The sequence below is a fragment of the Corylus avellana genome, chromosome 9 (genome assembly GCF_965113065.1).
Source record: "Corylus avellana chromosome 9, dhCorAvel1.hap1.2, whole genome shotgun sequence".
NCBI lineage: Eukaryota > Viridiplantae > Streptophyta > Magnoliopsida > Fagales > Betulaceae > Corylus > Corylus avellana.
Genome location: NC_142498.1, coordinates 22,232,139 through 22,252,995, shown reverse-complemented (window position 1 = coordinate 22,252,995; position 20,857 = coordinate 22,232,139). Strand labels below are relative to the sequence as shown.

Sequence of the window (20,857 nt, the reverse complement as noted above, 5' to 3'; positions counted from 1 at the left end):
AATTTTTGCAATTCAACCAATTTTATCCCAAAATTCTCCTATTACTCCTAATTTTAAATTTTTAAATTTTAAAAAAAAAAAATTTAAAAAAATCGGAGCCACCCTTTTGGCCATGGCCATTTTTGCAACCCTAATTTTTTTTTTTATATATATTTTATATAAAAAAAAAAATTATGGGCAATATAGAAATTTTAGGATAAAATTGGTCGAATTGACAAAATTTAGGAGTTTGAGGGAGTGTATTGCAAAAATTGAAACATTGGAAGTAGAATTGAAAATCACCTTAAACTTTGAGGGTGTAAAGTGTACTTTTCCCTTATTCCTAGTTTATTTCAATTCAAAATAAACGACACATAATTATCACCTACTTTTTTAATTTTTTAAAATAAAATAGAGAATAGAAAAATTGAATTGAATTATATATAGCCAATTACAACAAGAGAATTAATGTAAAATATTTCAAAATAAAATTAAATTATACAAGGAAATAAATAAGTATATGAAACATCGTGCATACAAGAAAAATATCAGAATAATTTACTTTAATTTAATAGATTGTTGAGTTATAAGAAAACTTTGTTATTTACTAAATTCGTTTAGACTGGTTGAAGAAAACTAAAATGATTTATGTAAATTTTTGTCTTCTTCTTTTCTCATGCTGAAAATAGCCTAAACAATGAAAAGTCACTTCCGTTGCTTTCAACGTTTAGAGCCAAAAATGTCGGGAACTTCGTTGGACCCCACTCTCTTCAATGCAGCTACATGTTCCACCGTAGCCACTCAAACAAAGAATAAGGAATAAAAATATGTCTCGTTGTCTGAATTATGGTGCTTCTCTTGTTATATAATTGGTCACCGCGATTGCACAGTCAAATCCAAATAATAACCGCCTGAAAAGTCGGTAAAATTTGTCAGAAAAAATTTAGTGGGGTTTTACTGACACGAACTTTTCAATGCTTTTAACTTGCAAGAAAAAAACAATATATGGGGAATGATAATTATGATATGTAGTTTTTGGTGTAAGAGAATGGATGGATGGATGTTTTATTTCGTATTTGGAATGATAGCATTCACCTATACCATATAATAATGTTTACTATTAGGTTATTGTCTTAATTAGATTTTGTACCGGATTTCACTGTCATTAAAAAGGTTATGGCCTTAATCATATTCATATTCATCGTATGAAATTACAGAACAATTAGAGTAAAACCGTGGAGTGATTATTCTTTATGCTATATTCCTGACGTCCTTTAAGAAACTACAATTTTGACATGATTGATTGACCTTAATTTCTTCATCTGGCCTCAACTGACCAGAAAGGCAGAGAGAGATTGCCTGGAGGATCACGACCATTTAATCATGATTCATTGTCGAAACTGATTTATGAGAAAACGCCACTTAATTTCTTTATTATTAACGTCTTTTTCAACGTCACCTCAAAATTATCAAAATTTACAATCTAGGTGTATAATGTATTAGTCCCTTTCAATACCCAATTCTATAGAATTTTTCATTAACTCCTAATTAATGAACAGAACATAAAAAGACAAGAATACTTTCATTTACAAAATTAAAAAATAAGAACACAAAAAAAGGGTGAAAAAAAACCATAGACCTATATAGCTAAAGGTAGGGGCGATTGAGAGGCCAGAGTTGATACATGGGACACCAACATAACATTAAAAATTTTAATAATTTGAAAGTGACAATAATAAATGCTTTGTAGTTTAAAAAGGTATATAAGTGAAGTTTTCCAAAATTTACAGATATACTATTCGGTTTGAGACACGCTATTCTTTTATTTTCTTTTTCATATCTTTTTCAAATCCACTAGGAGATATATGTGCGGATCTTATAAATTCAATGGTTGATTTATATATATATATATATATATATATATATATAAAATAAGATAATTGAGAGATAAAAAAATAGTATTTTTTTTCTTTTGGTGTACATCACCCGGATACAAGGGCAGAACTAGCATTTGGAGTTTGAGAAAGGGGGGGAGGGGGGGAACATAATTAAAAAATTTAGGGTAAATGAAATTTGGGGAACAAAATTATAAAAATTTAGGAGTAGAATTTTAATTTTAAAAAAATTTGAAGAACTTTTTAAAAATATTTTGGGGACAACATGGCTCTGCCCGGAAAGTCTTCAATTAGAAGACTATGAATGTGAAAGGTAGCACCAAATTCCGTGCAGACTGCATCCACTTTCACATTTCGTTTTCATATATCTTTTGATAAACATATACATAATATATTAATTCGTCTTCTTAGAAAGAGAACAATATTGAAGGAGAGACAGATTCGTTACGTGTACAACTTCTCTAGCTAGCTAAGTTTTTCTTTGTAAGAAAATCATGACCATATTATATTGGACCCTTTACAACCCCACTTACAACCTAATAAAGTTGGATTATCGGGAAAATGACAGCGGTGGGATCCATTCAGAACTCCGACTCTCTCTCTCTCTCTCTTTGTCGTGGTCGGTGGTTGCCGGAGAAAATGAGTTCATCAATTTAAGCGTTTTGCCCAACATGATGAATATGGTTCTAGCTGGTTCAGAAGAATTATAGAATAGCATCTCGTTGACTATCTTAGGCTGCCACAAATCAATTGAACTTGTTGAACTTCATTAATGTCGGGTGACCGACTTTGTTGTTTGATAGTGGCTGCATTTCAACTTTGAAGTTTTGACATATATTTATTAATTCCTTCGCAATTAATTAATTAAGCAAGCATTTTCATCTTGCTATTAGAATATAAATGTTATGAGCTTAAACTTTTGAAATAATTGATAATTTAATATGATTTTAGAGTAAATATTGTGAGTTTAAAAATAGTCTCTGCAATTCATCTTCAATTTCAATTTAATATTAACGATTAATTCATAATTTCTTAGATGATCCACTAGAAAAGTGAAAGTTTCAAAGGATGCTTGGAATGTAATATGTAAGATGAAATGAAATAAAGAGCGTCTCCTATCCTTTCTAATTTTTTCTTAATTTGTAAGAAGAAAATAATTCATCTCCTAATAAAAATAAAAGAGAAGTGTTAGGGAGCCAAACAAATGAACTCACTGACGTAACAAAGGTTTTTAAATTAAAAAAATGTAATTTTCTCTCACTTGTCTTCTACGTCAATTTGAAAATTTTTATAAATTCATTTGTTTGCCTCCCTAGCATTTCCCAAAATAAAATTAAGATTGTATCCTTCAGAGTATACGTGTAACTAATTACAAAAGAAAAAGAAAGTTGGAAAATTTATTCGAGCTGAGTGGAGACTGAAAAAAAGGAGCCTTCATTCCATATTGGTAATGAAATCTTTGCTAACAAGTTTTTGGATAAATATACAGCGGAGTATATTACAATTTTTTATTATTATTATTTTTTTTTTAATGAACGGGACATATATAGTTCCCATGAGTGCCAAATAGAACATGGGTGACAAATAAAATTTAATAAATAAATTTAATTATTTAATAACTAACGTGAGAAGTATCAAAGACAAACTATCTATTAATTTGTGTAGAATTTATATAATAAAAATTATAATTCCCCTATCACCTATCAAGATTGGAAATAAAGTAGTTCCAAGCCAAGAACTAAAGTCAACACCAACTTAAGAGCACTTTCTGTCTTTCGTCTTATTATCTAGTTTTAAATATATCGACAGCAATGACAAGGCTGATTTACTTTTTCCTTTTGTTTTCTTCTTCTTCTTCTTCTTCTTTTTTTTTTTTTTGACAAATAAAGAATAAAATTCAGTGAACTTAATTCACCCCATTTTTAAAAATAAACAATGAAATAAATAATTTGTTACACCTACTAATATTGAATTCATTGAAATGAGCTAACCTGATGATATGTATCTTCCTTTAATTTAATCTATCTTTTTCACCCATACTTGTTTTACTACTTGTAAAAATTGATCTGCATAGCTTATAGGTCATCCTCTCTCTGTAACTCAAGCACAAAATTACAGTTTAAATAAAATTACACTTAAAATTACACTTAAACCATGTGATCAAACACTTAAGATCGTAAGATACCTCACTTATAAATCCTTAATTGGCTCATGGCTCTCTACATCCTCAATAATTACCTTTCCTGCAGTAAACATCGATCTGGACAACCTTTATGAGAATTCTTAAAGAATCTTTTACCTTGTTTCTCTAATTGTCAACCATATATGTTTCTGACAGCCCTTCCCTGGCTTTCTAGCTAGCGAGTGTGCTCAAGTAGTACGTACGAACATATTTTCCAGGAAGCTCCTTATCCCAAATGTGGATCTTAGTCTCAGATCCCATGTCCTGCACAGAGAAAACAAAGCCATGGGGACATGCAGTTGACACGATCCTATATATCCTCTTGCAAAATGCCCATTCTTTAAGAACCAACACATATCTTGTCTTGTTTATAATTAAACCCAGGTTGGCACCTCCCTAGCTCTCTAGCTCGTGCATGTATATATATTTGACCCAACACTCCAATCACCAACAACAATATCTTAGCCACTGCATTTCCTTACTGTCTCTATATATAATGGAACCTTCCTTGGGACAATTTGGCCTCTTAGCTGTAGCCAGTTTACGCCAATCCGTACAAGAAAGGATACTTCTTGGTCCTTTTTCTGTAAGGCCTCAGATCTGATTCAGGATTTCCTGTCCTTTTAGCCCTCTATATATATAAAATACCCAAATGAAGGAATTAGTTACAAATTAATTAAAGTGCCGATCTTCTCAAACCCAAAAAAAAATCCTCTTCAGTTTCCAAAGATGGCAAGCCCAAATTTTGATGCCCTCAGAGACCTGCACAACTCTGCCAACGACCTTCTGCACTCCCCCACAATCCAGCGAGCTCTTCTGCACCAACGACAAGAAAAATGGGTTCACGAGGTGTCGGAGGCATCTCTAAGGATGTTGGAGGTGTGCGGCATTTCTAAAGACGTGCTTTTGCTCGTCAAAGAGCAGCTCCAAGATCTCCAATTCACGTTGCGCAGAGTATGCATTGGGGAGCCGGACATTGGTGGCAAAATTGCGGCTTACAATCACTACAGAAAGAAGTTGAAGAAAGAAACGTTAAAGTGCTTGAATTCTTTGAAGGGGATCATGAAGAACAAGAAGCCCATCGCCTCGGACCGCCTCTCACCAATAGACGACAACCTTAAAGTAGTTGTCGATGTGCTTAAGGAAGTGAGAGTAACTACTATTTCTATCGTGGAGTCGCTGTTGTCCCTGATTTCCATACCCTGGCTTGATCAAAAAGCAGCAAAAGGGTCTTCTTTAGCGTCGAGATTTATGCGCGCGAGTGGGCAATGTTTGTATGATATTTGCGATGTAATGGCAGTTCAGAGTGCGAATAAGAGATTGGAGGCAGTGGAGATAGCCATAGAAGACCTTGAGGCTGAGCTAGAGTGTATGTTTAGGCGTTTGATCCAGACTAGGGTTTCACTTCTCAACATTCTAACAAACTAGCTACATATATGTAACGGTACTGTAAATCCCATGCATGGTTGGCAACCCAATTTTAAGGCTTTGCTTTCCCCTGGCTCGCCACTTAGGGCTCAGTACAAAGCTAGATATTCATATAATCATTCATGCGTTCTATTGTATTCTTTTTATTCTTTCCAAATAAAACAGTTTAGCCTAGTATTGTTTTGGATCCATAATTAAGTTTATATTGTTTAGAAATTAGATCGTTTGTCGAAAATTATGAGTGAAAACCATATTCTTGGACAATGAGAGCTAAAAGAAGACTCTAAAGCTAAATAGTATCCTTGCTCGCATAAAAATCGCAGGATCAATTTGAGTAGGATACATAAGTAATTTATGTTAATCTAAACATTATTTTAATTAACCAGCTTAATCCATATTTTGGTTTTAAGTTTAGGAGAAATTACAAGTTTAATTTAATGCGCTAGAGGGTGCCACTAATATGAATTTTCATTTTCTCTTTCCTAATTTCCTTCTAAAGTCTCAATATCTTGGGATTCAATTCTTTGTAATTATTTTTACTATAACATGGAGCCTTAGTTAAAGAGCATTGACTAACCATTTTACCATAATCGGGGCCTTAAAGGTTTTTTTCTTATTTATAAAATTAAAAAAAAAAACTAAATTACATTATTGCCATTTAGGGCCAAATTATTTTATTGAGGGCCTTAGTTGACTGCCTAATTGGCTTAACCAATCAGCAGGTCTTGCTTGAAATTTTCTCCCTGAATATTTCATTGGAATTCAGGCAGGGAACATGAGAGGGGATCATGAGTTCTGAGGTGTCCAAAAACTTACCCAGACACTTTGGGACCCAGATCTCCTTTCTCATTTCCTGCCTGAATTCCCTATAATTTAGATAATTTGCAGAATCCTTTGATACAGAAAACAACAAATATTTAAAGTGGACTGTAGATTTGAAAACGAAAATTGGAAGGCAATACTAACCTATCACTAGCACGACCTAGTTAATTATGATATGCTACGCTTTGTTATGAAACATTATTTAGGTATTTCGGGATAGTTAAGAGTTGAGTGACTGCCATGACTTGAAGTTGAACACACAGGATGGTTAGAAAGGACAATTACACATTACCTATTTATATTTTCTTCAACTATTTAGCCACTAGTCATGTGATGTCAACGTTTTTTTTTTTCTTCCTTATTGGGTAAGTATGTCAACGTATTCCTAAGTACAGCTGGACAACAATTCTGCTCAGTTAGTTAATGTGTTTTGAAAGCTATTTTATGTTTTTTTTTTTTTTTTTTTTTTCCTTGTTTAAAAAGTATTATGTGACCTAAAGGTAAAACATGCTTTTGTGTTTTGAAAAGTGTTTTGTGTTTGAAATTTTTTTAATCTTTTTGCTTTGAGAAGAGAAAATAAAAGATATGATATTATGAAATGCTTGTAGCTGCAAATAATAATATTATCTAAGTATACGAATTCTTCGCCGTTTACCAACGATAGCCAAAAGAATCCAACATCCCAACAACATGTACAGTTTATCTTGTGGCGGTGTACAAGGGCTCGCACGTTGCTCGCAAAAGAAAGACAACTACAGCTCTATTATATTTACGGTGTAAATCTTGCTACATAACCGGCCGGTTGTCCCTTTGTCTAGTGTTTACAAGCATGACGGCCTTCTTATTTTTTATTTTTTATTTTTTTTTATGACTTGTGGTGAAGACTAGGGAGATATGATTTGAGAATCAAATTTATTTAGTTATTATGCCTAATAATCAAATCAAGAGTTATTTAGGGAGAAGGCTCTCTTTTGCTTTGTCACAAAGCTGATGTTTATTGTTGCCGTTTACTCCATTTGGTGGGGAGACAAATGCGAGAAGCCATGGGGGGAGCTAGTCACACTGTACTCTTGAAGTTTCGTTTGCTTGACGAATTTCTTATTCATCTAAAAAAGAAATAGAGAAATATAACACAGGGATGGGCAATCAGCAATTTTGTCGCCTCGTAAAAAGGTAACTGTATCTGTATGCGATGTATGTGTGCATCCGGTGCTTGTTTCAATACCCTGTGCTGTTGACTCTACAGAGCAAGTCTTTCATATGTTTCTCATCCTTCAGAATGGTGTTCTATGTTTAAAAAAGAAGAAGAAGAAGAAGAAGAAGAAGCTTGGCAAGGGGTTTCAATAAATGCCAATAACATGTAAAAATCGCAAGTAATATTCATGCTTACAGACTAACCTGTTGAAAATAAAGTTTGATAATCATCACATCATGCCCACACAGTCATTTTTTTTCACAATCACTTTATTGAAACAGAAATAGACAAATTTCACATGACATTTCTGCCAAGAACCCACCAAGAACTCTTTGTCCTCTTCTTTCAGCTCCTCAATGGGATGCCTGAAAATAACAGAATATGACAAATAAAGTTATACACACTCTCTCTCTCTAAAATAATGATTTTGAAATGCAATTAATGAAAATAAGATTTTTAAAAACGCACTAAAGGCATTTTGATAAAACCCCATTTCGACATTTAAAATCATGTGTTTTTTAAACGTGCACTCTATTACTTGCGATTTGAAAACAAAAAATTTCCATGTTTTCAAACTGCCATTTTTTTCAAATGGGACACTTTTTGCAATTTTGTTTAAAATCGCACTTTTAGCTTTCAAAATTGTAGGGTCAAATGGACTATAAGTAATGAAGCTAAATTTCACTTCAATTTCCACACCTCTCAAAACTCATGTATGGGTCCCATTCACCAATAATTCACACATAATCTTTCTTATCCCACGCCAAAATTCAGAAAGCTAAACAACAAAAAAATGGATAAAATGACTAGATGCCATATCAGAAAACCTTCATATAGAGTTCTTTCAGACAAGCAAAAATAGAGAAACTCCATCTTTTTTACTCACTCTTGCCCAGATGCCAAATACTCAATATCAGAAATCATATACAAAGTGGGCATCATAAAAGACCCTCCCCCAATCTCCCTGAGCAGCACAATATTATTCAGTAGATGCCAACCTTCATCATTCTTCTAAGAATATAATGACAAACAAATCAAAATAACGAAATGAAAAGTGCCTTATCCAAACAAGTAGCATTAATAGGAAAATTCTTTTTCACCACAGCATTTTTGGGAAGACTAGCAATCCAGATGTGAGATTGGTCAAGAAAATCATGGAGGTTTGCCACTTAAATGTTCTGGTATCCTGTAGGTGGCTGACACTGCTGAAAATCGAAGCTCCTTCAATGTGGTGGTGGTGGCATATGGAATCAAAAGGAAACAGATTGGTAGGTGGGTCCCTCAAGGTTTGGTTCCTGAATTCAGATGGATCCTTATCTGAGCATAGAGGTTGCTATCAAGCATTTCAAAGAACCATGATAGAGACGCTTTACGCACTAAAACTGCTTTAGTGTTCCATCAAGAGTTTTGGGCTGTCAGGCTTGGGTTACTAGTGGCAAAGGTCTCTAATGTGGACACTAACTCAAGGATACTGAGAAGATCCACAATAAAACTATTCTGAATCCATGGAGAGTAAGGAGCATGGCTGACTTGTGGCTTATGCATCTAGACTGTGCTGGTTTTCTTGTAAAATTGTTGGTGTGTATCTAGAAACCAATGTTCTCATTGATTACTTTGCCAGTTTCTGTACCGATACCGGTACCCAGAAGAGGGTAAGAAGTGGATAGATAGAGATAACAAGAAGCATACTAATAAAAAATACTAGTTCAATAAATTGCATTCATTAAATGCGCCCTCGCCCCCTTTCTCACTTTTGCAAAAGTCTAATAATTCAACCTTCACCAAAATAATCAACACAGTTGCAGAACATACAGCAATTCCTCCAATGATCTTGGTTTAAAAACTAAATTGTAATTAGTTTGGCAGGATGGCAGATTCTTTTCAGCATATTAGAGCCATGTCCAAAATAAAGCAAGATTCAAAATATGTACATGTATCAGTGGAGTATATGCAGCTGTGCATGAACCATTTAAAACAAAAAAGTTTGACATTTAATCTAGAAAGATCTGTGAGTATTGCCTGGGAAAAATATTGATCTCAACAATAAACAACCAAAGAAGTACTTATCAACTTATCAAAAAAGAAGCGTTCCTTGTACTATTTTCTAAACAAGTAGCAAAAATTCAACCAACTTATTTAATTGAACCTTAAACAAAGCATTTTACAAGAACTAATATCCAATATTAACAAGCAAAGAAAGATAAAAGGTACCTAATGTTCATGGCCATGGCCATGGGAATTATCATCATGCCCATGGGCCTCCCAAGGATGTCGCCAACCCTAAAGATACAACAGAAAAGAGAAAACAAGTTGGAAAAGCAGACTATAACGAAAAAGGGCTCAAATACATTGAAAAATGGAACCAAATTCACTCTTACCAATACTACAGGACCATCTTGCTTGGCCCTGTACAGCACCCAAAACCTGACATAACAAATTTCAAAAAAATCATAAACTCACCAGCAAATGAAAGAACCAATTTAAAGCCCTTCATCATCAAACTTTGAAAGACACATCCACGCAATATTATTACTGTCACGTCCACGCGCACTAATCAGCTAATTTTGTCTTCAAATATAGCTTTTGCTCCTTTTTATTAAGAAAAGTTTATATACTGGTTATATAAATTGAATAAAATTTTTGCAGATCTTTATACTCCCATAAGTAAAATTGAGCTAGGAAATCCACTATATTGAATCCAGAAAGCCATTAATATATGCAAAAGAAAATAATAAGAACTTAAAAAAAAAATTAAAAAAAAATCACTGTTACAAGGCATCCCTCCAAATCAAAAGTTTTATGTTTAAGCTCGAACCCAGGTTTCAACAGCTAAAAAACCCACTTATAACACAGAAATGTCCACAAAATTACTCTTTTTATTCGTGTTAATCAATGTTACACTCACTCGGTCTATATAGCATTTACTGCTTCCCGACTTCGGATCCTAAAACGAAATTTCAGATTACAATAAATAGATCTGGGGTACCGAATTTGTATACACCCAAGTGATTGATTGTGAAACGAAATTAGGGTTTTGTTAATGGAAATAGATTGAAACACAGAAGAAGAGGGAAGAAAAGAGGGCAAACACTGACCACATGATAGCGCACATGCCCTTCCCGGTGAGCGCGTGCCAGCGCTTTGGGTGGTGCACCGTGAAGCCCTTGTACGTCGTGCCCTCTCCATGGCCTCCTCCCATCTCTCTCTGCGCAAGCCTTTACTCGGAAATGGTCGGGATCGGTGGACTGATGTGGTAGTTTAGCACCAAAAAAACGGAAAGACAAACAGAAAAACAGAAACACACACGTCTAGTTGAAGTGAGCCCAACTGAGGCCCAATTACATTTATCTGATTCGAAAGATTGTAGTCTTTTAATGTATGGGCCAGACATTAATGTCTTTTTTTAAAAAATAAAAATAAAAATTAATGAGATACAAACACAAACACAAACACAAACACAGAGCAAAAACAACGAGAAACAAAACTAATAGGGTGTGGATCATTCCCACTACAAATGAGAAAAGAGGGAAAATGAGGTAAGTGAGTGAAAATGCAACCCAAATCAACTTTAGCTACGGCCCAATAAGCTACATGGTGGACACAAAAATTTACATTTCTGTGAACTTTTTTTGTCTTTTAAAAGAAAAATGGGGGAATCATAGCAATAGAGTCGGCGATAATGTTTCCAATTTTCCAATGTTTAACCGAGACGGGTGTTGGAGCACCATGATGACAATAAGAGTGTTTGATGAAAGATTTGTTTTTTTTTTAAAATAAAAAATAAAATAAAAACTCTCAAACCAATATCTCTCAGGACAGGACCATCCTCTCTAGGAGCTACACTAAATTAAAAAAGATAATTAAAAAAAAAAAAAAGAAAAAGTGAAAAAGAGAACTTCTATAGGTAGATTCGGTTCTCCCCTGTCTCCATCAGCATTGCCCTATTGCTTGTGTTCTTTATTGGGCAAATAGGGTAAGATGGGCCTATCTGATATAGACGTTCCTTAATAGGCAATAGGCATTATATTTATATACATCGGAGCACTGAGCACTAAGTCCATTCCCGGCCGATACTCATACTCGATCATTTTCTCAAAATTTAAAGATTCAAATTATTTTTTATTTTTCTATTTCAATTTGCTCTCAATAACTTCCTTAAATGCTTCCGTATATTATTAAAATATATATATTTTTTTATTTTACTTTTTTTTTTTATATATATTATATTCCTTTTATTTATTCTTTCTCTCCCCCTCATGTTTTCTTCTTTCTTTCCGATGCAGCAACTCATTTATTCTTCATGGGATTTCTTCATTTTCTTCTCCTCCCAGCAAGGAAGCTAATGTCCTCACTCCCGTCCCTGTGATCCTTTTGCACCCAACCACCTCAAATTTCTTCAATTTCCAACACCCCCTCGCGATCGCTATCAACCCCATGTCGTCCAAGTTCGCCGAGTACTTTATCGACAGCAACTCTAGCCCTTCACACAACGCGACCCCATCCAACTGTGACGCAATCGGCGTGCACACGCCTTGACGCCTTGTGTCTTTGATTTGATTTCTGGGTTTCTTTGGTTTGATTTGATTTCTAGGTTTCCAATTTTTGCTATTTTTTAAGCACAACTTCATGAGATTTTTGGGTTTCTTTAGTTTGATGGTTGAAAGTTGAAAGAAATCTCCGATTCAATTTAAAATTTCTAGTTTGATCGGTCTAAGTTTCTCAGTTTCTTTTGTTTGAATGCCTTTACTGCTCGTTTGGTGGGGCAAGAGAGAGAAAGAGAGGTGAGAGATTTTTTTTTTTTTCTAATTTAATAAGGCAACTGATCGCTATAATGGAACCCAATACATTGAGTTTTACTGTAGCATATGATAGTTTAAAGAACTATATAGGGAATTTGCTGTGAGCCAGTGGCACATTTTTTTACACATAGGGAATAGACTCCCTTATAAACTAAGGGAGTATGTTGGAAATGCTCTAAGAATCTTCGATTCTCAATAAGACAACACAATACTTTTATTTATTTATTTATTTTTAATGTGTGTGGGAGTGGGAAGAAGGATATTGATTTAGTGGATAAAATGCTAGGAGGATGAGATTTATGCTCATTAGTCCTTTTAAAAAAAAAAACAAAAACAATCTCACTGAAGAAGGATCACGAGCATAACGTTCTTACATAACAGAGCAAAAAACTTTGAAAAATCATAACTGGAGCTACGAGGTTACAAATCATAGATGCTTACATAAAAATCAAACATTCAAGACCTACCTATAACATCAATATCCGCTAACCTATGACTACTTTTCAGTTGTAATACCAGATCTGTTCCAAACAAACTCAACTCAATGCATAGGTAGCTTATCTTCCTCACTCTGAAAACAGATTACATCTACAATTCAAAGTCTGGACAATCCTTATTGAAACAAAAATACAAACAATAAAAAACAGAGAAAACCCAACCCCAACAGAAAATAGCCATAAAAGCATATATCTGCTCCTGAGAATACTAGATCTACTCCTCATCGACCAAAAATGGTTGGGAAACTACATCATTTTCCTCGTAGATCGTTCAAGAGAGCAAATCTAAAGAAAAAACAATTATTCACAACAAACAAAACATGCAACACAACTAGCAAATCAGTAGCATCCGGAGTGGAGGAAATGATAGGCATTGACCAGAGTTGGCATGTGGTGGAGCGGACAGAGGAAAAGGGAGGCCCAACACCTTGGAGGGCGGGTGGTAGTGGTCGAAGTTGCTATTTTTTGCCAAAAAATGCCTTTTTTTCTTTTAAAAAAAAAGAGTTGGCACGCGGTGGAGCAGATAGAGGAAAAGGGAAGCCCAGCACCTTGGAGGGCAGGTGGTAGCTGTCAAAGTTGCTATTTTTGGCCCAAAAATACCTTTAAAAAAAAGGCTTAGAAGGGGAGGGGGGAGAGGAGGAAGGAGCCGGCTTTTTTTCCTTTCTATGCTCAATTGCTTGTGTTCTTTACTGGGCAAAAAAGTTAGATTCGGTGCTTGCTAGGCAGTATATACATTGGAGCACTGAGCACTAAGGATCTCAATAAGACAACACAGTAATTTTATTTATTTATTTTAATGCGTGTGGGAGTTGGAAGAAGGATATTGATTTAGCGGATAAAATGCTTGGCGGATGAGATTTATTCTCGTTAGTCCTTACTCGTCGGCTTTCTTCTTCTATTTGTATTCGGTCAGATTGGATTGGGCTAACCGGCTAAGGTTTGACTTGCCTTGAGTAAATGCTTATAAATTTTTTATATGAAAAATATTACATGTATTTTCAAATAGCTTTTGGTGTTTCCGATTTAAGGCTCATTTGTGAGTGAGATTTTAATAAGTCCGATTTTAAAAATTACGTTTTTAAAATTGATTTTTTTTTAAATTATATATGTGTTTGGTAAAACATGTTAAGAAGTATTTTTTTATCAATTGAGTGTTTTGATAACATTAATATATAATTGCGGTTTCTTGGCCAAATAAATGAATATTGCTCCAAATATTTTTTTAAGCGAAATCATAATTTTAGTTTAAATTTTCATTTTTTAAAATAAGCACCCTATCTTGAGCTTATACAAATTATGAATTTTTTCATGATTTTAAAATTTGGGTTTTTAAAATCGCATTCTCAAACACTCTAAAATTATGATTTAATTTAAAAACGTAAATTATTTTTTTAAAAACGCACTTTCAAATGGACCGTTAATATAATAGTAAAATTTTGGACCAACTAATTTATATATTTTAATAATTTTTGCTGCAAGAAGAATTTGAGAATAACACTGTAACATTTCTCTTTCCATATCGCTCCGAACAAAAGACAAAAGAAAAGAAAAAAAAAATCCAAAAAATCCAATCTAATCTAATCTAATTTAGACTGACGTGGGAATTTTGCTAATATCTTCACCATTGAGTAATTTATGTTGACGAATCAATAAATTAATATTTTCCTTTACGACAGCGTTTTCAAGGCTATCATTTTCTTGACGACAGCTGAACGGCCGCCAGGTACGTTTTAAATAAAAGATAACAAAATAAAAGCTGCAATTTACACGTGAAATTTTGAAGGAAAAAAGGTTGGCAAACTTTTCACTAATTTCACCGACCAGTCCGACCACCAATCATCCCAACGAACGTGGCTAAATCCCAATCCCCAGAAAAGACCTCTCAGCCGAGATCGTACGTAAAACACACCACGAAAGCAAATCCAACGGCCACAGTAGCCCCAAGAAAACGTCGCCGACCATGTTAAGACTGGTCGACGCACGTAGTCAAAGACTTCATACTCGAGCTGAACAATAAGTGTGTTAAAGGCAGGGGCAGCAGATCAGAGCACAAAGCGGCGTCGTATCGTAATGGCGCAGAGTAGCAGCAACCAGGTGATTGATCAAAGGAGCGGTTTCTGCAAATCCAACTCCATCTTCTACAGCAAGCGCAACCCCACGGCGCACCCACCGAACAATTCACTGGACGTGACCACGTTCATCTCGTCCCGGGCCCACCATGGCAAGATCGCCTTCATCGACGCCTCCACCGGCGCCCAGCTCACCTTTGCCGAACTCTGGAGAGCCGTCGATTCTGTCGCCACGTGGCTCTCCAACATGGGCGTCCGGAAAGGCCACGTCATCCTCCTCCTCTCCCCCAACTCCATCTTCTTCCCCGTGGTGTGCCTCGCCGTCATGTCCCTCGGTGCCGTAATAACCACCACTAATCCCCTCAATACCCCCCGAGAAATCGCCAAGCAAATTGCCGATTCGAAACCGGTCCTCGCTTTCACGACTCGCCAACTCGTCCCCAAACTCGCCGGGTCGAACCTCCGGATCGTCCTCCTGGATGAGCAGTCAATCCCAGCCGTTCAAAACGCGAGAATCGTGGCCACGTTGGAGGAATTGCTGAAGAAGCAGCCGAGTGGGGCCCGAGTTAGGGACCAAGTCGACCAGGACGACACGGCGACTCTGCTCTACTCGTCAGGCACCACCGGCGCGAGCAAAGGCGTCGTAGGTTCGCACAGGAACCTCATAGCGATGGTTCAGATCGTGCTGAATCGGTTCAAATTGGAAGATGGAGAGTACAGGTTCATCTGCACAGTCCCTATGTTCCACATCTACGGCCTAGCAGTGTTCGCGCTGGCCCTGCTCGCTTCGGGGACGACGGTGGTGATTCTCTCCAAGTACGAGATGCACGATATGCTCTCGGCGATCGAGAAGTACCGGGTCACGTACCTCCCGCTCGTGCCGCCGATACTGGTGGCGCTCGTGAACGGCGCGGATCGGATACGTGCCAAGTACGACCTGAGCTCGCTGCAGGCGGTTTTATCGGGTGGGGCTCCGCTGGGGAAGGAGATGATCGAAGGCTTCGTGGAGAAGTATCCGACGGTGACGATTCTTCAGGGGTACGGGTTGACGGAATCGACGGGGGTCGGGGCGTCCACTGACTCGCTGGAAGAGAGTAGAAGGTACGGTACGGCGGGGTTGTTGTCGCCGGGCATGAATGCGAAGATTGTGGATCCGGAGAACGGCGAGGCTCTGCCGGTGAACCGAACCGGTGAGCTTTGGCTTACCGGTCCCTCCATCATGAAAGGTACAGCGGAAATATAATTATCTTCTTTATCTAAGTCTTATTATTATTAATTTGTAATAATAAAGGGGGTTTAATAAGTTTTAGAATTCGTTTGGCTCCGTGATTTGCCGGCCAAACTTCTGTTTAAAAACAAGATTGAGTTTGAAAAAACGTTTTAGCCGGACAATGTAGAAAAATTTACATCTTCATGCTGAGATTTTTTTTAAGTAGTTTAAGACATTATTTATCGCAGCTGTAGACTTTTATTTACGTGTTTTTAAGAATATTTTTTTATTACAAATGTGTTTATCCGATTTGGTAAACCAAATACATTAGCACTTGAGCCAAGTGCATTGTACATGTATTTTATGCTTTATTTTCTCCCACCCTTTCTTTTCTATTTGGGTTAAAAAATAAAGAAAAAATATTTAAATGGTATAGAAAATAAATAAATAATGGGATGGAGAATACTTTTGAAAAGTCATTAGCTAGAATTTTTTATTTTTTATTTTTTAAATGGTAATTTTCATTAGCTATTTTAGATAGAAATTCAGAGAATTCATTCCCTAGATCACAGAATTTTTAGCAAGTAAGCAATATTTCAGGTTGTCAGGCTATTTTTGCTGGTCACATTTCCTTTTAGTAATACTGGAAAAGTTGTTGCAGGCTATTTCAGTAATCCAGAGGCGACAGCATCAACTCTTGACTCAGAGGGATGGCTGAAAACTGGAGATCTATGCTACATTGATGATGATGGCTTCATTTTTGTGGTTGACAGGTTGAAGGAGCTGATTAAATACAAGGGATATCAGGTGAGACTTGGGGTCACTAATCAAGTTTCTTTAAATCTGGCCTTCTTTCCAGAATTCCTCTGCTTTAGTTATGTAGGATAAGAATGCAACTAAAATTGAATCTTGAAAAATATGCTGATTTCGCTTTTAATGTACCAGGTCCCTCCAGCAGAGCTAGAGGCCTTGTTGCTTACTCATCCAGAAATCTCTGATGCTGCTGTTATACCGTAAGTCTTCTCTCTAATAAAAAAAAAGGCCTGGAAATTATGAAAACCCTTTTTGTGTTGTTTGTTAATGTATTTTTCTTTAAAATAGAAAACAAAAGGCAGACGGTTTTCCTAGAGATTAATATCTAATTTACCTGATCCTTAAAACAAAAAAAAGAAAAAGAGTTTCTCAGTTAATGTTTTTTTTGTTTTAGGATTCCTGATAAGGAGGCTGGACAGTGTCCCATGGCATATGTGGTGAGAAAAGCTGGAAGCAATTTATCTGAGGGTGCAGTCATGGATTTCATAGCGGGACAGGTGAGCTGAGTTGAGCTGAAGTAGTTTATATGAGTTGTGTTTTGTTGAATCTCTAGACACAAATTCTTTGTTCTCACTGTATTGATTTGCTGTCATCTTCACAGGTGGCTCCATACAAGAAAATCAGGAGAGTGGCATTTATAGCTTCTGTACCCAAGAATCCGTCCGGCAAGATTCTCAGGAAGGATCTAATACAACTTTCATCCTCCAAACTTTGAACTGTTTGCATTTCATGGCTAATTTAGATCACATGCTTGTAGCCATTTTATGCTGTCGTGTACCATATGTGCTTGTTATTTTGGCTTGACATTGAGGTTTTATGCTTTCTGTTTTCTGTGAGAAATCGACTTGGTTGAACAGAAAGCCATATCTACTTGATGATCAGACAAATTTTGTTCTGCTGTGTTTTTCCTCCACACAGGAGGAAAAGAATGAATAGCAACAACAATAATAATAGCTAGAAATTTGTGCTACTAGAGGGAATTACATTCGAAGAAATGGTTTAGGTTTGTGTCCTGTTTTGTGCACCCAGTGTTAGAATAACACAAAAAACAAAACAAAACAAAACAAAAAAACAAAAAAAAAAAAAAAAACAAATAGTTTTGCTCTTCCTTTACAGCATCTGTATAGATCAAATATGAGAATGACATGCCTCTATTGCTAGATAATGAGCTTTCCCTTGTCTACCTGATATCTCGTCTATCCTGTGTCTCCTGTGGATGCCCTAAGTGCAGGAAAAAACCTCTATTATATGTGTAGGTGAGATCTAATGGGCCAACTCCACTTATATATAGGGTGATAGTACATGCTTCTTCAAATGTCCACAAAAAATTTGCACAACCCATTATGAGTCCAAAAAACTAAACAACTATTCAAGTACACACAAAAATGAAAAAAATATAACACAAATGATGCAAATTGAAAGAGTCACGCGTCCTTAATTAATGATATAAGACTCCAAGTTTGAGTACAAAGTAAACAAAATGCAAGCCTTGCTCATGAGAAATTAGATGTACATTATTTTCAATGTACAAGAGTGTATCCTGGCAATGTCAGCAAAATTCGCTATAGGCTTCAAAATTGAGGATGTTGAAGCTCCCCTACAAGTGGCCATGGAGAGTTGACAGTACACCGATGTCTAGTTTCTCAGAAGGATTCTTCCTCAATAAAGAGAGAATGTACTCCATCAATTCTTCCTCACAAGGAACTTGTAATGGCCCCAGAATCGTTGACCCAAACTCCTCCTGGGCCATCTCCAACAGCACCCGAAAAATAGGATGGTTCAAGTAGTAGAGAGGCACAACAAATCTTCTGCCTTCCTTTGTATACACAGCAAAGTAACCCTTCTTTCTCTTCTTCCATTTCTCTATGATCTCACTTAGCTTCTTAGGACTTCTCTTCATGCTGAAGCCTTTGATCTTTCTGAAGATTTTGAAGCTTTGATGGGTAGTTTGAAGAAGCTAGATGGTTAAATATTTTTATAGGCAAGTGGGCTGAAGTAGACGGTTGATTAATTGATAAGACTAAAGATTCATTATGTGTGGAGACAATGCGGTGGCTCGTGACATAGTCATGTTGGGGACCTTTTGCTAAAAATCACGCAAGAAAAGCAATATGTGCTTTAAATGCGTGAGCCAATGCTCTAGTGATTTGTGGCTGGAGGCTTGTAGAAGTTGGCAAGGATTATCTAGTTTTATCTGCCTTCCTTTTTTTTCTTTTTCTGTTTGGTGCTGCTTCTGGTAAGGCTATGAAAGTGGTATCTGTTAAAAAAAAAAAAAAAAAACCACTTGGGCTCCCTAAAATAGAAGTTCAATGTAGTCCACCCGGTAAAGTTTAATTCTTAGTTCCGTCCTTACATATGAGCTCAATTAAAGTTTTGACAAAATGATCTTACTACTTTTCTCTGTCTTAAAAATAGATAAGTTGTCTTTAATATGAGGCGTGAGCTTAATATATATATATAACTTAACAAATCTTTTGAAGTGATAAAACAAATGTACTAGTGCATTTCTAGCTAGAATGTGCTAATGATCCTATAGGATCATTTCCCACTATAGTGATTTGTTGGTTTCATATGCAAACTTGACACAAATGTGCTGATGCTTTTTTTCAAGCGTTATCTATAAAGTAATGCTACACACATTTTCACACATTTTAATATAAATTTTAAAATTATATTTAACTTTAAAATAAATTATTATTTAATTTTAATTCAATAATAATTTTAAAAATGACGTGTCGGTTACATGTGCAAACTACTGACAGCCACCTGAGAATGATTGGTGTTTATTGTTGAGTGGGCCAACACATCAATATGTGGTAGGCTCTGCTAGGAGTGTGGTTCATCACCCAAGAAAAAAAAGTCCATACGATTGCCGCTTCGACACTTGGCCTTTTCAATCCTATTTGCACGTGCATTACGTCTCATGTTGCCCAACTAGGCAACGACGGTCGACTTTGGATAGGCTAGAAAAGTTCCATATTTTCTGCTAAGAAAAAACAAAGTTCTATGTTACCCCAAATTCCTTCCCTCTGGGATTGGCTACCAAGTCCTACCAAAAATGTGCCTCAATTACACAGCCTTATAGTTGAGCTCCATGTTGGGCGTAACCACCCACTGCTTTACTGCCATCAAAATTTTCTAAAATTTAAAAATTAAATACTTGTGAGTTTTATGCTTTTCCATGAATCGAACCCCCAAAATTAATATATGTGACCACAATCACATGCCCCCACCAGAACTATATTGCTACTCATGAATGCTCAATTAAATCCAGAACAATCCCATTTCCAAAACCACGTCTTTTATCCAATCAGCACATGGTTTTGGTTTCATATATATATATATATGAAAGTTCCCTGCAAGGCATTCTACTGATCATACCAGAACCTCTCCAGTAACCATATACCCAGCTAGTCCTACGGCGTCGTTGTTTCCTCAATATGATCAGCTTGAAAAAGCTCATTGTTATGGTAAGGAAGTGGAAGAAAATGGCCGGCATTAATGGGAGGAGAAGCATCCCATGGCCACTGCCAAAACTCAGATATAGGCAGCCAGCTCACAAGGGTCACTTTGTTGTATATACTGCTGACATGAAGCGGTTTGTGGTGCCCTTGCCTTATTTGAGTTGCAAAATCTTCAAAGAGCTGTTTAGAATGTCTGAGGAGGAGTTTGGGCTGCCGACGGATGGGCCGATCACTTTGCCGTGCGATGCGGCTTTCATGGAGTGCGTTATCTCGGTGGTTCGAAGCAGTGTCTCGGAGCTCGACAAGGCAATATCGCTAGCCTCTTGTACTGCATCAGTCTCTGAAGGGTTAAGTTTTCGTCAAATATCCATCCATGGCTTCTGATCGATCATGCATGTATGTACCTCCTATTGATCAAAACAAATTTTTAAAATTACGAACATTTGTTTCCCCAGTTAATATAGCCATGATTCATCAATAAAGATCTTGTAATTTTTAAACAAT

At 36.2% G+C, this 20,857-nt stretch overlaps 4 protein-coding genes and 1 pseudogene across 4 annotated transcripts; 3 read left to right on the top strand and 2 right to left on the bottom strand.

Moving 5' to 3' along the window:
* Positions 1-4,785: 4,785 nt before the first annotated feature.
* On the top strand, positions 4,786-5,484 carry LOC132191076 (uncharacterized). Its single transcript, XM_088510702.1, has one exon. The coding sequence runs from the start codon at positions 4,786-4,788 to the stop codon at positions 5,482-5,484; it is 699 nt and encodes a 232-aa protein (XP_088366828.1).
* Positions 5,485-7,623: 2,139 nt separating this feature from the next.
* Positions 7,624-10,780, bottom strand: LOC148583925 (NADH dehydrogenase ubiquinone 1 beta subcomplex subunit). Its single transcript, XM_088510512.1, has 4 exons — positions 10,597-10,780; positions 9,880-9,925; positions 9,713-9,781; positions 7,624-7,866 (listed from the first exon to the last, which is right to left on the bottom strand). The coding sequence occupies exons 1-3, from the start codon at positions 10,698-10,700 to the stop codon at positions 9,713-9,715; spliced, it is 219 nt and encodes a 72-aa protein (XP_088366638.1). The 5' UTR covers positions 10,701-10,780; the 3' UTR covers positions 7,624-7,866.
* Positions 10,781-14,629: 3,849 nt separating this feature from the next.
* On the top strand, positions 14,630-17,859 carry LOC132190047 (putative CoA ligase CCL5). The gene is made up of 5 exons (XM_088510603.1): positions 14,630-16,092; positions 16,738-16,883; positions 17,022-17,089; positions 17,284-17,386; positions 17,491-17,859. Exons 1-5 carry the CDS (start codon positions 14,868-14,870, stop codon positions 17,602-17,604), a joined length of 1,656 nt encoding a protein of 551 aa, XP_088366729.1. The 5' UTR covers positions 14,630-14,867; the 3' UTR covers positions 17,605-17,859.
* A 218-nt stretch (positions 17,860-18,077) lies between these two features.
* On the bottom strand, positions 18,078-19,049 carry LOC132191075 (SAUR-like auxin-responsive protein family). Its single transcript, XM_088510678.1, is given in 2 exon segments — positions 18,078-18,521; positions 18,523-19,049. Coding segments are annotated over 2 exon segments (396 nt in total). The 5' UTR covers positions 18,790-19,049; the 3' UTR covers positions 18,078-18,392.
* Positions 19,050-20,329: 1,280 nt separating this feature from the next.
* On the top strand, positions 20,330-20,737 carry LOC132191152 (auxin-responsive protein SAUR68 pseudogene; annotated as a pseudogene).
* Positions 20,738-20,857: the final 120 nt, after the last annotated feature.